Genomic DNA, 14,815 nt, shown 5'->3' with positions numbered 1-14,815 from the left:
GATGCAAGAGGCACAAGATCGAAGCAGATAGAAAATTATGAGGGAGATCTATGTCCAGCAGTGGACAAGCCAAGATTGAATGTTAGTGGAGGATATTTTCTGTTTTCTTACTTTGAATTGGCTATGTGCTAAGTAGTGAGTTGCAGACGCTTTTTCGGTCCATTTCATCTTCATTCATCCAAATAGTCCCTCACAAGTTTTGAATTAACTAGCTCGGCACTGAGTGCCTTTGAAATAGCTTGTATAGTGGCGACTTTTCCCTGAATTGCAGTCACGTGTGTCCTCAAGATTAACTGAATTCCGGTCTGTCTCTCCGTCAAAATGAGGAAACACTTCACACAAAAAAAAAACGGACTTCTTATACCTTATTTTATTAAAACGATAAATAACAAATTGAACAGATATATACAAAATGACATGCTAATTTTACATAATTTAGCCGAATTCATTAACTATCATCCCACGATAAGATCTTTACCTCCATAACTCAACAGAACGCTCATCAACTGTAACCTAACTTCCAAGTTAACATCATCGGGTAATTTTCTCATAAACGGTAAGAGACATCAGAAATTTTTTGTTTCCCATCGCATCATCGCTCCTTTCCTCTGCTTGAGCCTGTAGCATGTTTTCAAGAACTTCCGTGTTGCTGATTCGTCTGTGGGTTCTTTTGCACTCTGAGAAAGTGTATTTGGTTGCAGTTAAATATCATAAGTAAGGTACCAAAAGTGGGCATTGGAGTAATGGGGGTTTCGACTTTTACTATGACTTTCTCTTTATGAGCAAACGTTCTGAGTTTACCATTTTAAGCACATCTCAATGGAAGTTTGCGAAACCCACGATCTTTTTAGGATCAGTCGATAGCGCCACAATTCGAATTTTTCTAATCTGTTAAGCATTATGGTTTTTAATATCCATGTTTCACAACCATATAATAGGATTGACACATATAACATTTCACGAGTTTCTTGCGAATATGCATCGACAGGTTTCTATGACAGAAAAGTGGCTTCCAGGTCATAAAAGCCTTACGTAATATTTCGATCTAGGCTATTTTCTCTTTATCAGAGTCACAATTTACATTTAACCAGCTGCAAACGTATTTAAAATGGTTTACAGGCTCTATCTCCTCTCCATTAAGAGAAAGCAAACCTTAATCTTTATTAATCTTTTCAACTGCCATCCACTTGTCTTTGAAATGATAATTTTAAGGCCTCTCTAATAACTTGCTTCACTGACTAGATTTACTAATGTCTGCAGATCTTGTAAATTGTCAGTGTATCTGATATTGTTGATTACTTCTCCGCCTAGTCTTACTTCGTCTTGTCTGTCAAGCCTCCCTAAAGATTTCTTAAGAGTTTAAAGAAGGAAGATTAAAAAGACCGTGTTACTATTCCATGTTTGATGGGTAGTTTTTCAGTACGACTATCGGACTATCTCTAATTTGGATAGAGGCTAATTGATTGTAATAAAAGTATTTTAGCAGTCTTATACCGTGGTGGTCCTGCTGCCCCAGGCAATCGAAAGGTGTATCGTATTGTACTCAGTCGACTGCCCTGTCGAAGTCGATGAAACGAACATATTCGTTCTCTCGTAATTCACAAGTTTTTTTGTAAGAGAACGCGCATACAGAATAGTGCCTCGCTAGCTCCATTTCATCTACCTTCATGCGAATAGTAGTCCCAAACAAGTTTTGAATTAACCAGCACAGAACCGAGTGCCTTTAATATAGGGTGTATAGCGCCCACTCTCACCTGAATTACAGTCACGTGTGTCCTCAAGAGTAACTGAATTACCGTCTGTTTCTCCGTTAGAATTAGGAAAGAGTGAAATAAAAAATACTGATTATTATAACTTATTTTATTAAATAACGATAAATAACAAATTGAAGAGATATAAACAAAATGGCATGCCAATTTTACACAATGTGGCTGCATACATTAACTATCATCCCACTATAAGATCTTTACCTCCATAACTCAATAGAACGCTCATCAATTGTAACCTAACTTCCAAGTTAACATCATCGGGTAATTTTCTCATAAACGGTAAAAGAGACATCAGAAATTTTTTGTTTCCCATCGCATCATCGCTCCTTTCCTCTGCTTGAGCCTGTAGCATGTTTTCAAGAACTTCCGTTAGCTTTCGTGTAGCTGATTCGTCGGTGGGTTCTTTTGCGCTCTGAGGAAGTGCATTTGGTTGGAGTTGGATAAGTTGGACAGGTTGTAAGGTACCGAAAGTGGGCATTGGAGTGATGGGGGTTTGGACTTTTATTGGCTTGGGAGCTATTTGCGGGGAGGTTTGGAAACTAGCGTCTCCTTCAGGCTGCTCTTTTGTTTCATTAATGTATATGATATTTGAGGCATTTCTAAAAATAATATTGTTATTAAAATAAAACAATTAAAATTCATTAAAATGTTTAAAATATAAAAATACCTATTAGTTAATAGTCTAAGATCTGAATCTAGGTCGACGTTCACCCATCTGCTTTGCGGATGAAACATTTTTTTTGTTAAATTTTATACATAGACAAATTATATGACTTGCATGGGTTGCCTATTAAAATATTGTCATAGCTATCCTTAAGGGGGTTGGGGCGTAGGGTTTGAAATCAACATTTTAAGCTCATTTTTGTGAATTATTTTTTAAAGTATGGTAGAATTATTTTATTTTTAAATTAATTAAGCATATTCAGTACAATTCATAGAATTAAAAAAAAATCAAGGAAAATTATAGAAAAATATGCCAACGGTGGCAATTTTTAAAGACACCTCAAAACAATGGATTTTGCGGTGGACATCAGAACTCATCATTCGATCATGTTTAACAAAAAATTCCAAACCAAAAATTAGCACAAAACAAAAAATATCTCGACGCGACCTCACGAAATGTCTAAAAAAATATATACAAAATTTCAGGTGGAATCGGTCAAGCAGTTTTTGAGTTACAATTTCTACTAACTTTGAAAAAAGCTGTTTTGATAAAAACACGTTTAGAGTATTGTCAACTTTTATTTTCAATTTCTGTCTGTTAAATCGTAAAGTGATGCACACCGGAATATGTTTTTGAATCGCGGAGTAATTTCCAAACTTCAAGCGCGCACTAATTTACATTCAATCGCGCTGGCGTGAACCTGCTGCAAGTTACCCTAAGGCCAGACGAGCGACAATTACAGGCCTGTAAGAGTAGTAAAATGAAGCTAGAAAAATGGGTCCTACAGTGAGTATAGGGGATCGCTACCGCGATATTTACATCGCTGTCTGGGCATCCACTACACTCACTGTAGGACCCATTTTTCGAGCTTCATTTTACTGCTCTTACAGCACTGTAATTATCGCTCATCTGGCCGTAGACTTAGTGATATTCAACATGCTGTATTTTCGGTCATTTTGCTCCAATGAATTTGCAATTTTCAGAGAATACTCTTGAGGTTATGTACCTACTATCATTTAAGATAACAAAAGAAATCGAAAATTTTAAAATCTCACTTAAAAAAAAACTTTGTTTAACAAGTTTCACCCATTTGTTTACCAATCAAATTTTATTGAAACTAAAAGTTTAAAACCTATAAAATAGGTCTATGAGATATTGCACGTGTTAACGTTCATGGCTACCAGGCAAACAGTGTAAACAGTTAAGCAAATGTAGGTGACTTCACCGATCTGTTTACCAATCAGGATATTATATCAAAATAAAGTTTATTAAAGAATCTTAAATCATTATTAAAAATTAAATTTTAATAACAAACGCGATAATATTATAAAACGCACCTTGGGAAGAAGAGTGTGCCAACTCAAAAAATGGCAATTTTGAGTTTTCACTAACCGATAGTTTTTAATGTACTCTTTTGGGTAGAAGACTGTTCCAACTCTAAAACCTCTCATAGTTCATTATGTTTTTAAAAGTTTAGTATTCCTTTGGCTAAATGCTTTCATATATTAACAAGAATACTGTGCCAAGTGGAATGGAACAGTCTTCTTGTAAAATATGTGGTCATAATTATTTTTATAATTTGCTGGAACAGTGTTCCTTTTGAGTTGGTATACTATTTTTCCGATAATAACACAGCTGATCACGAGTTGGCACCATTAGAAATTAGGTTATAGTATGCTATTGACATGTCATTGACATGTACAAAAGATTAAAAATGTTCTAATATAAAGGAGTGGTGATGAAAAATGATAATTATTTTTTTATCAAAACTGATTTTTAATAGATATTAGTAATATTAACAAAAACAGTTTATATATTTTAATTCTGAATTACACCAGAGAAAAATTAAAAAAAAATGTAGTGTCATGAAAATGTATGGAAAAATAGATTTAAGTCCAGTTCTGGTTAAAGTTTTGAAATTTGACTTTCGCCCATTTAAAGCTGTAGATATGGCTATGGGTTTTTCCCAAAATTCCTTCAGTAACCTTGTGAGGACAGTTTGTATACTTTTCCCTTTTATCATGACATTATTAATAAAAACTGCTTGACATACTTTTTCCTTGAACTGCAGTTCTTTCTTTTCAAAAAGCCTTACTTTATACTTAAAAGCGTTTTACGAAAACGCTTCTTAAGTTTCCTTGGACGTCTTCTTTGTACATTACTTATGCTAATGCGGCCACATAAATGATAGTTTAGGTAATTTTTGTAGCACTTAAATTGAAATTGAATATTTCATTCATAGAGATTCTGACCAATAGAAAGCTGCAGAAATGAAAATTACAAATCTAACAATAAAACACTGAAAACATTTGTTTTCTATACTTCCACAAAATTTATTACAACTATGTGACTACAGCTGTTTCGGCAGAGTGCCTTTTTCAAGTGATATAATTTACAATGTGTTTGCCTTTTTAAGTCTCTAACTGAAGAGGTTGAGGAGTGGGGAGCTGTTTGTCTCGAGTTGGTCATTCAGAATTATATATCTGTATTTTTCAGTGTATTAATTTCCATAGATTCTAAAAAAGATAGCTTAAGGCCTTTATTTTGGATATGCAGAATTTGAAACTCTTCATTGAAAGAATGATTATGATCTAGAAGGTGAAGTGCGTATGTAGAAGTGTCTGTTTTTCTATTGTTGAAAGCCCTTTTGTGTTCTGCTATCCGTTTGTCAAAAGTTCTGCCAGTTTGACCGATGTACGTTTTCGGACAGTCACCACAAGTTAGTTTGTACACACCACTCTGTAGTTGCTTTCTCTTTCGGCTTTTATTGTTCTTAATATATTTGCTTAAGTTGTTGTTAGTTCTGAAAGCTGGTATTATTCCTTTCTTTTTTATGTATCTGGCTATTTTTGTTGTTATTTTGCCAGTATATGTGAGAGAGCAGAAGGTACTGGGTTCTTTCTGTGGTGGTGGATACACTAATTTCAGGGCTTTCTTATGGAGTTTTTGATTTAAAATTTTGTTAACTGTTTGTTCGTTATAGCCGTTGTTTACTGCTATTTGTTTAATGATGTTTAGTTCTATCTCGTTATTTTTTGTCATGGGAATTTCTGTCAGTCTTTGTATCATGCTATGGTAGGCTGCTAATTTGTGTTGTGTAGGATGGGATGATGAATTGTGTATAGTTGTGTCAGTATGGGTAGGTTTATGATATACGGAGAACTCATGTTTGTTGTGTAGTCTGGTAATCGTTACATCTAGAAAGTTTATGGAATTATTCTGTTCTGTTTCTATTGTAAACTCAATATTACTATGAAGTGAATTAATGTATGATAGAAATTGGTCAAGTTGTCTGTTAGTTCCTGTAAAGCATACTAGTATATTATCCACGTATCTCCACCAATATAAGAACTGTTTAAATACGGGATGTTTAGAAATTGTTGTTTCAAGTTGGTTCATAAGGTTCAAGTTGGGAGCTCGATCGCTTTTCCATACAACACTTAATTTTATTCGAGGTTTTTAGTGGCTAATATCGGTTTTTGGTTAATTTCAAATGCACATGGTAAAAGAGCAGACACGAAACTATAAGAAATGATGGATCATTAAGCCATTCGGGTATCATGTGACTTAGATCGTTTTTCACCTGTACTTTTCATTTGTAATCAACTCTAACTTAATAAATGTACGTTAATTATACTACTTTATTTCATTATAGTAAAATCTTGATCTGTACGTTTAACAAAAAATAATAATAAACAACCACAATAATGGGGGTTATTTTGAGTATCTGTAACAAAACCAAAAAATAGAACTCTTTTTGGGAAGAAAACAGTACCAAGTCAAAATAATGTGTGTGATTATTAACAAGATATACTTTTATAAAATACTAAAACTTACTTTCATTTAGGATGTTATTTCCTATTTATATCAGCTAAAACAAAGATCTTTACTCTGCTATTGGATTTTACATTTTGCTTTAAACATTAAAATGCCTGTCCTGTAAAATGATATATTTTGAATTGAGACAGTCTTCTTCTCAAAACGTTTAACAGCTGTTCCCATTCTTTTTTGTAAATTACTCCGCGATTCAAAAACATATTCCGGTGTGCATCACTTTACGATTTGACAGACACAAAAGAAATTGAAAATAAAAGTTGACAAAACTTCAAACGCGTTTTTCTCAAAACTGCTTTTTTCAAAGGTGTTAGACATTGTAACTCAAAAATTACTTAACCGATCCACCCAGACTTTTGTATACATTTCGTGCGGTAACGCTGTTAAGATATTTTTTGTTTTATGCTTATTTTTTGATTAACAATAATAACTATTGTTTCTCACCCTTTTTTTGCAAAACAAATTCGTTGTTTTGAATTCTGAGTGATACCAAAAAGTCAAAAATCGTTTAAACTAGAAAAACTCGACAGCGTTACCTCGAGAAACTCATACGCTAATGAAATCTTCCTTGAATTTTTTGTTAAACATGATCCAATGATGAGTTCTGATGTCCACCGCAAAATCCATTGTTTTTTGAGGTGTCTTTAAAAATTTGCCACCGTTGGCTTATTTTTCTATATTTTTCCTTGAATTTTTTTTTAATATTCTATGAATTGTACTGAATATGCTTATTTAATTTAAAAATAAAATAATTCTATTATACATACTTTCAAAAATGATTAACAAAAATGAGCCTGAAATGTTAATTTTAAACCCTATGCCCCTCCCCCCTTAAGGATAGTATGACAAGATTTTGATAGTCAACCCATCATGCAAGTCATATTTGTCTAGAATTAACAAAATGTGCTATTTTCAGAAAAAGTCAGGATTGGTGTAAAATCAGATGACCCACGAAATCGTGTATTTAAGAGGTCGAAGAAAACAAGCAAGAACGAAAACTGTCAGATCTGTTCACAAATATAGAAGGGGAAGTATAATGTTCTGGAGAGGAATTGTGATCCGTAGAAAAAAAAAAGTCAAATGTGCTTGTAAAGCAATGACAGAAGACGACGCGTCTATCAGAGGCCCGGGGAACCATTTGCCCAGTGCTCATCATCATCATCAGCCTCTCTCAATCCACTGCTGGACATAGGCCTCCCCTGTTTGTCTCCAAAGTGTTCTATCTTGTGCTTTTTGTATCCAGTTTTTTGTTGTCTTTCGTAAGTCGTCTTGCCATCGTATTGGTGGTCTTCCTCTGCTACGTTTATCGGCTCTTGGTCTCCATTCAACTAGTTTGCGAGTCCATCTTCCGTCCTTCATTCTGGCAACGTGTCCAGCCCATTTCCATTTTAAGTTACAGCTTCAGCTACAGCCCAGTGCTGCAGTATCAAAACAGTGAAATATGAAGGTGGTTTGTGTATGTTTTGGGGTGGTATACCTTTAGAAGGAAAAACAGAGATTATATGCGACGGCTTCGTGCTAATGCATGAGAACGCTCGATGTTACACAGCACGGATTACGAAAAATTACCTGGCCAATACCAATATAACAACAATGTAGTGGCCTCCATTGAGTCCGGATATGAATCGTATAGAGCACCAATAGGATGAGCTCAAACGCAGGGTTCGGGTCCGTGAACTACGAATTCTTCAGGAATCAGTCAGAAACTTAATAAGAAGATCTCGCATGGAAAGTATCATACAACGCTAAGGAGGAAATACTCAGTATTAGTTTTTATTTTTCGTTCACTTACTTTTATATTCATTACATAATGACTTTCATTCACAACATGTTGTCTCACATGCAATATTTCACAACATGTTGTCTCACAAGTTATCTTTGTTATGTTTTTTAGTTACTAACTTTATAAATATTAGTGTCATTGCAATAAAAATTACTTCTGTTCACAATATTTTAATTCTAATTTTATATGTATCGCCGGTCCGGAATAAGAATGACGTAACTGCATGTCAATTCCTGTTTATTGCGTAATTAGCTTCTAAAATAGTGTGTACAGATGATACAAAAGCGACAGAACTGTGACTAATGTGCTGAGCCATTACAGGGTAGTTGCGTCGTTATTGAAATACGCACCATTTTAGACCTTGTTTCAGATGAATAATGACGCAACTGTAAATAAGGTTGAAAATGGGGGAACTAAATCAAGATAATGAAATTTGGACCAATATGGATGAAAATAAAAGCCATCACTCTAAACTATAAGAATAAACGGCATACTGAATATATAAAAATAGTTTTTTTTACAGAAAAATTTTAAGATCAATAATGACGCAACTGTCATAAGATTAAAGGATAAAAAGATAGGATTAAAAATGGGGTGATTAAATTAAGATAATGAACTTCGAACAAATGGGGATGAAACTAAAAGCCATCATTGTAAGAATAAACGCCATACCGATGCTCCGGATGGTTACTCTTTATTTATTTACTATTTTAAACATTTGAAAATTTGTAGATGAAGAATGACGTAACTATAAAAAGGTTGAAAATGGGGATTAAATTAAGATAATGAAATTCGAATCAATAGGGATCAAAATAAAAGCCATCATTGTAAGAATAAAAGTCATACCGATGCCCCTGGAGGATTATTTCTCATTTAATCTCTATTTTAAAATCGTTTTTTGCCTCTCCTGAGAAATTTGGCTTTTTGCAGTTACGTCATTCTTATTCCGGACCGGCGATATGTGGATAGACACTTGCCAAACAGCGTAATCAAAAAATAACTCCGGCTGTGGTGACAAATGGGTGGATCGAGTAGCTCAGGAGTCACCACTGCCGGACCTAAGCCCGGATAAAGGAGGAAGGTTGGGCAGTGGGCTGACAACCCACTCCCGGAAAAAACACACTGTTACGAAACCTAAACATTTGCCTCGGAATACAGGACGGAACTTTCGAAAACGACTTAAGCTACGAAACATGGACTAGGCATTTGGAAGCTGGAATGTGAGGACGCTAAATAGACCAGGAGCTCAAACCGCACTTCTGCAAGAACTAAAAAGATATAAGCTCATGATTACTCCTCTTCAGGAGACAAGATGGCTGGGGAAAGGTGTCAGGGACACTAAAACGCACACAATTCTATATAGTGGGAAGGAACAAGGAAGCAAAGAATGTGGAGTCGCATTTGTGGTGGATAATGATTTTAAGTCAAAAATCATCGACTTCCAGGCAGTCAGTGAAAGGATATGCAAGTTGAGAATTTGCACCCACTTCTTCAACCTAACAATGATAAACATTTACTGCCAACAGAAGATCAAGAGCAACATATAAAGGAAAGCTTTTACCAACAGCTGGAGATAGTATATGATAATGCGCCAAAAAATGACATCAAGATTATAATGGGTGATATGAATGCTAAAATAGGCAAGGAACCGCAGTTCTATAGCACAATAGAAAAATACTCTCTGCACAATAAAACAAGCGAGAATGGGGAGTTTTTGATAAATTTTGCCACCAGTAAAAACATGGTTATAAGTTCCACATGCTTCCCACATAAAGACATACACAAAATGACATGGATTTCACCAGATGGAACCACAACCAAACAAATTGACCATGTGCTGATAGACAAAAGGGCAGCCAGTGGTATCTCCGATGTGAGAGCACGACGAGGAGCATGCTGTAGATCAGACCATCTTTTAGTACAAACCAAATTTAGATGCAGAGTGAAGAGGGAAAGAAACGAAAGACAACAAAGAACAAACAAACTGGACCTGGAAAAACTGAATATTCAGGAATGTAAAGAGAAGTTCGAACAAGAAGTCGCAAATGAGTTAAGGACGCTAGAACTGCACTCCATAGAAGGCAAATGGACTAATATCAAAACAGCAGTATTGACAGCAGCAGCGTCCACCCTGGGAAACAAGAAAAAGGAGAGAAGAGCAGCATAGTTTGTTGACGAGTGCAGACAAGCAATAGAGGAAAGAAATGAAGCACACAAAATGTACATAACAAGAAGAACACGGGAAAGACGAACATTATTTGAAGTCGCAAGACGGAAAGCAGACAAGACATGTAGAAATAAAAAGAGAGCCTATGAAAATGACAAATAGAAAAAATGGAAGAAAATTTCAAAAACAACGAAATTAGAGGGGCTTACGAATACCTAAAAAAGATAAAAAGTGGGTATAAACCTCAAACAAGTCTATGTAAAGATGAAAGTGGGCAAATAATCAGTGACCAACAGAAAGTCACAGAAACCTGGAAGCATTATTTTCAGACACTACTTGGAACTCAAGTAGACATGGAAGATGAAATGGGTATGATCTACGTAGAAGAGAATGGAGTAGAAGCTCCAACCAGACAGGAAGTTCTCGAAGCCATTAAGGCCCAGAAAAACAATAAAGCTCCGGGAGTTGACGAAATACCAGCAGAACTATATAAGGTAGGTGGCGACCACCTAGCAAGTCACATCCACGCGCTCATCAAAGACGTATGGCAAGAAGAGAAAATACCCGACGACTGGAAGAAAAGTATAGTATGCCCGATCTATAAAAAAGGAGACAAACTCCAGTGCAAAAACTACCGTGGAATCTCTCTACTATGTAAAGCAGCGGTTCTCAACCTTTTTGAGTGATGTACCACCTACAGTTATTTTTATTATTTTTGGTACCACCTATATATTTAAATTGTATTATCAATACTGACTAAGTACTACTATTTTAATTTTCTCTGTGTTTTGTGTACCACCGCCAATGATATGTACCACCAGTGGTACATGTACCACAGATTGAGAACCTCTGATGTAAAGCATATAAAGTCCTCACGTATATTATAAACCAGCGGCTCCAACCACTAGCAGAAAATATTATTGGAGAGTATCAGACGGGATTCCGACGGGGAAGATCGACAATGGATCAAATATTTACAAACAGATCTTGAACAAAGCATGGGAACACGATGTTGATGTTCACAACGTGTTTGTAGACTTCAAACAGGCATACGACTCAGTCAAAAGGAACAAACTATACTATATATTGGCTGAATTGGCAATACCACACAAGCTAATAAGACTCATTAAAGCCACAATGGATGAAACTCAGGCATGTGTACGAATACAAAACCACCGGAGAGACTTTTTCAACATTTCGCAGGGACTAAAGCAGGGAGATAGGCTGGCCCCAACATTGTTTAACCTGGCACTGGAGTATGCGGTTAGGCAAATGCAAACTGGACGAGGAAATCTACTGACCAACCGAACGGTTCAACTGGCCGCTTATGCTGATGATATTAATATTATGAGTAGAACATCAACAGGAGCACAGGAAACATATGCAGAGTTAAAAACACAAACAAAAAGGCTAGGTCTGGAAATTAACACAGAAAAAACAAAAATAATGACTCAGAAAAGAAGAAATATAGTCCCAGAAAACATTATACATGAAGATGACATTGAAACGGTTGAAAAGTTTACATACCTGGGAGTAGAAATATATGCCGACGGATCAGAAGATGGAGAAATACGGAAGAGAATAACGCAGGCAAACAGAGCTTATTTTGCCCTCTCCCATATATTTCGGTCTAAAAGTGTCCACCAAAATACAAAGATGAGAATCTATAAAACCTTAATTCGACCAATAACATGCTATGGCAGTGAAGCCTGGGTCCTGAAAGAAACATCCAAAAACAAACTCGACACATTCGAAAGGAAAGTACTTAGGAGAATAATAGGACCTGTAAGGGAAAATGGAATCTTCAGAAGTCGATACAACAACGAGCTTTATCAACTTTATAAGGAAACGCCCCTGTCAGACTTCATTAGAATACAAAGATTGCAATGGGCCGGACATGTGATAAGAATGGGAGAGGATAGGCTACCAAAACGAGCACTGAATGCTAGAATGCAAGGAAAGAGACCGGTTGGGAAGCCACGAAAGCGCTGGGAAGACACAGTAAACAGCGACGCACAAGCCCTTTTAGGAGTCCGTGTATGGAGAAGAGCAGCCACAGACAGGCAAGGGTGGAGGCAAAAAATAAAGGAGGCCAAGGCTCAATTTGGGCTGTAGTGCCGTAGAAGAAGAAGAAGTAGTCAAAAAATATAACTTATTTTACTTTTGAGTCGATTTTTTTGCTCACAAGTGTATTTGAGAGTCCCTCGTATAGCGTGACGGTACATTTTCAAGATCAAATTGATTATACAATTATATCCATAGGTCAAAGGTTGCACTTAACTTTATAAAAAATAATTGACCTAAAGTTGTATTATCCATTTATATATTTGCTCAGAGATTATATCAAAATGTATGGAAATTAAAAATAAATTGAATTACTCTATGACTTAGTAACTCGACTTTGCGGTCGAATAAGTTTCTTTCTCTACTGATAGTACTAAGTAGCAAATATACCGAACTTTTTCAATTAGCTATTGGACAGATATTGTGCAATTCTGGAAAACCTATCTACAGACAAATCTGATTAAAATCATCACAATCAATGGCATTACAACTATCCGTGAGACTTTACCGCGTTTACTATGACCCTTCATGTTTGTCGGACCTGTTCCAATATTTCCCATTGTCCCCAATGATGGTATCTTTCCACCTTTCTCTAGGCCGTCCTACAGATTTTCTATCTTCTCCCATCTGGTCTTTCCCAAAATATATTGTTTTTAAGGCGATTGTCTTCTTAAAATGCTAATCCTTTTTCGATGTTGGCCATCACATTAGACCATATTACTCTATTTACTACCACTCTTAATAAACCTGTCCATCATTCCCGTCCATATTTCTAGGTTCCCCAGCCACGATGATTCTCTGCATCACAGGGACCCTGGGCAAACGTGATTTGCCCCCTACCGGGGGTCTCGAGGTTTACACCCCAGCGGAAGGGGGGTAAATCCCCCATATCTCATCTGGAAAACGGCTTACGAAGTGTATTGCTTCGTTTGGAAGGTCTTGTTCGTTTGTATCCAAAACAAAAGCCGGTTGAACAATTCGGTACGTATCTAACACTGCTTTCATTCCTTCAAAGCTAGTGTCTAGCTGATGGCATAATGTGGCGATCATTGAGTAAAACACAGTTATTCTAAAACATGACTTGGGATCTTGAAGTTTTTCATCTTCGCACAGATCATCGAAATGTTTTTTCGTCTTCTGCATTCTTTTTGGAGTGAACCCTACTGGTATTCCCCAACATTGACACATATTTGAAGCCTCTTCAAAGGGGCATAGGTACACTGAGTCCCGTATACCTGAATTAAGAAGGGTCAAAATATTTAGATGGTCGAATTGAGTCCCGGGCATCGTAATCCTTCTAATTACCTTTTAATAGCTTTTTAATTTGTAAGTATTTTGTTGGTTATGCATTTATGGTAATCAAATATAAAAAGTAATAGGTATGTACACTATAAAATATTTAGTAAAGAGTGCGATCTGTCTGTATATGATACGGCGTTGATTGCTAAAATTAGTTCTGTAAAAATTGTTCTTAGTGGAAAAGGAAAACAATTGATTGTGTTGAATGGCTTCAAATATCGTTTTCACAAATTTTTAAAAAATGACTGCAAGCGTTCGATTTGTTGTACGCAGACGAAAGAAAAATGTAAAGCATTTTTAAAAACCCAAGGGGACAACGTAGTGACGGAAATTATGGATAGTGAATTAAACGATGTTAAGTAAAAAAAAATGTTATAACTCCTTGAAGCGAAAGACCGTAGAAGATATCAGTGAACGACCTATGAAAATGGGTGATATGAAAAATATGCATGAGGAATCACGAAATGGCGATATTAGTACCTTGACAACCAAAGATGTGGAATTGGTCCGAAAAATATGTATAACACCCGACGATCTTTTCTGCCTAAATCGCCAAAAAGTATGGAAGAAACTCATTAAGAACATCATAATATTTTAGTGAAAACCAACAAAAACGAGGATTTTCTAACGGTAAACGACATAGAATTCAAAATTATTATGTTTTCCTGCAACAGCAATTTACAATTTTTAGCAGGTTTGGACACCATTTGTACTTATAGATGGACCTTTTGAATGTTGCCCAAAGCTCTTTAAGCAAATGCTCTCCATCCATGGTCTAAAATAAAGAAGATAATTATATACCTTTGGTTTTCTTCTCATTGCCAAATAGAGAAAAACATACATATACATAAGACTGGTGTTTAAATACCTTACTTAGCATGGATTTAGCATGTAAATGTAGGTTATATTTGTTGTTTACTGTAAATATTTGAGGTATTCCTTTTTGGTAATAAAATTATATGTTATAAAATAAATTACTGTTTTCTCATTCCTAAAAAACATTACGTACAACGACTAAGCGCCAGGTAGGCACGGGACTCAATTTACCCATCTTCGGGACTCAACTCGGCTATTGGAAAGACGGATTATAAATTCTGGGACTCAACTAGGTTACTCCGCTTCAAAGAAGGTTTCAAATTGTCCTCTAATTTCAGTTAGGTAAGAGGCTCTCTTCAAGTGAACTGTAAGCTGTTAAAAGGTCCAAAGATTCTGATTAGTGTTTTCGAGACTATGTT

At 35.8% G+C, this 14,815-nt stretch overlaps 1 protein-coding gene across 3 annotated transcripts in view; it reads right to left on the bottom strand.

Annotated features, from left to right (window-relative positions):
- Positions 1–447: 447 nt before the first annotated feature.
- LOC114333716 (uncharacterized) overlaps positions 448–14,815 on the bottom strand; it is a 51,065-nt gene continuing 36,697 nt past the window's right edge. For 2 of the 3 annotated variants that reach the window (XM_028283662.2, XM_028283664.2), the window contains exon 4: positions 1,846–2,368. In XM_028283662.2, coding sequence (XP_028139463.1) covers positions 1,948–2,368 — 421 coding nt within the window. In that variant the 3' untranslated portion in view covers positions 1,846–1,947. Of the gene's footprint in view, positions 514–1,845; positions 2,369–14,815 lie in introns of those variants that run through there. The other variant, XM_050659956.1, reaches the window with a different exon arrangement.

The sequence above is a fragment of the Diabrotica virgifera genome, chromosome 8, assembly GCF_917563875.1.
Source record: "Diabrotica virgifera virgifera chromosome 8, PGI_DIABVI_V3a".
Classification (NCBI taxonomy): Eukaryota; Metazoa; Arthropoda; class Insecta; order Coleoptera; family Chrysomelidae; genus Diabrotica; species Diabrotica virgifera.
The sequence above is the reverse complement of the archived record's forward strand: the minus strand, read 5'-3'. Positions and strand labels throughout refer to the sequence as shown.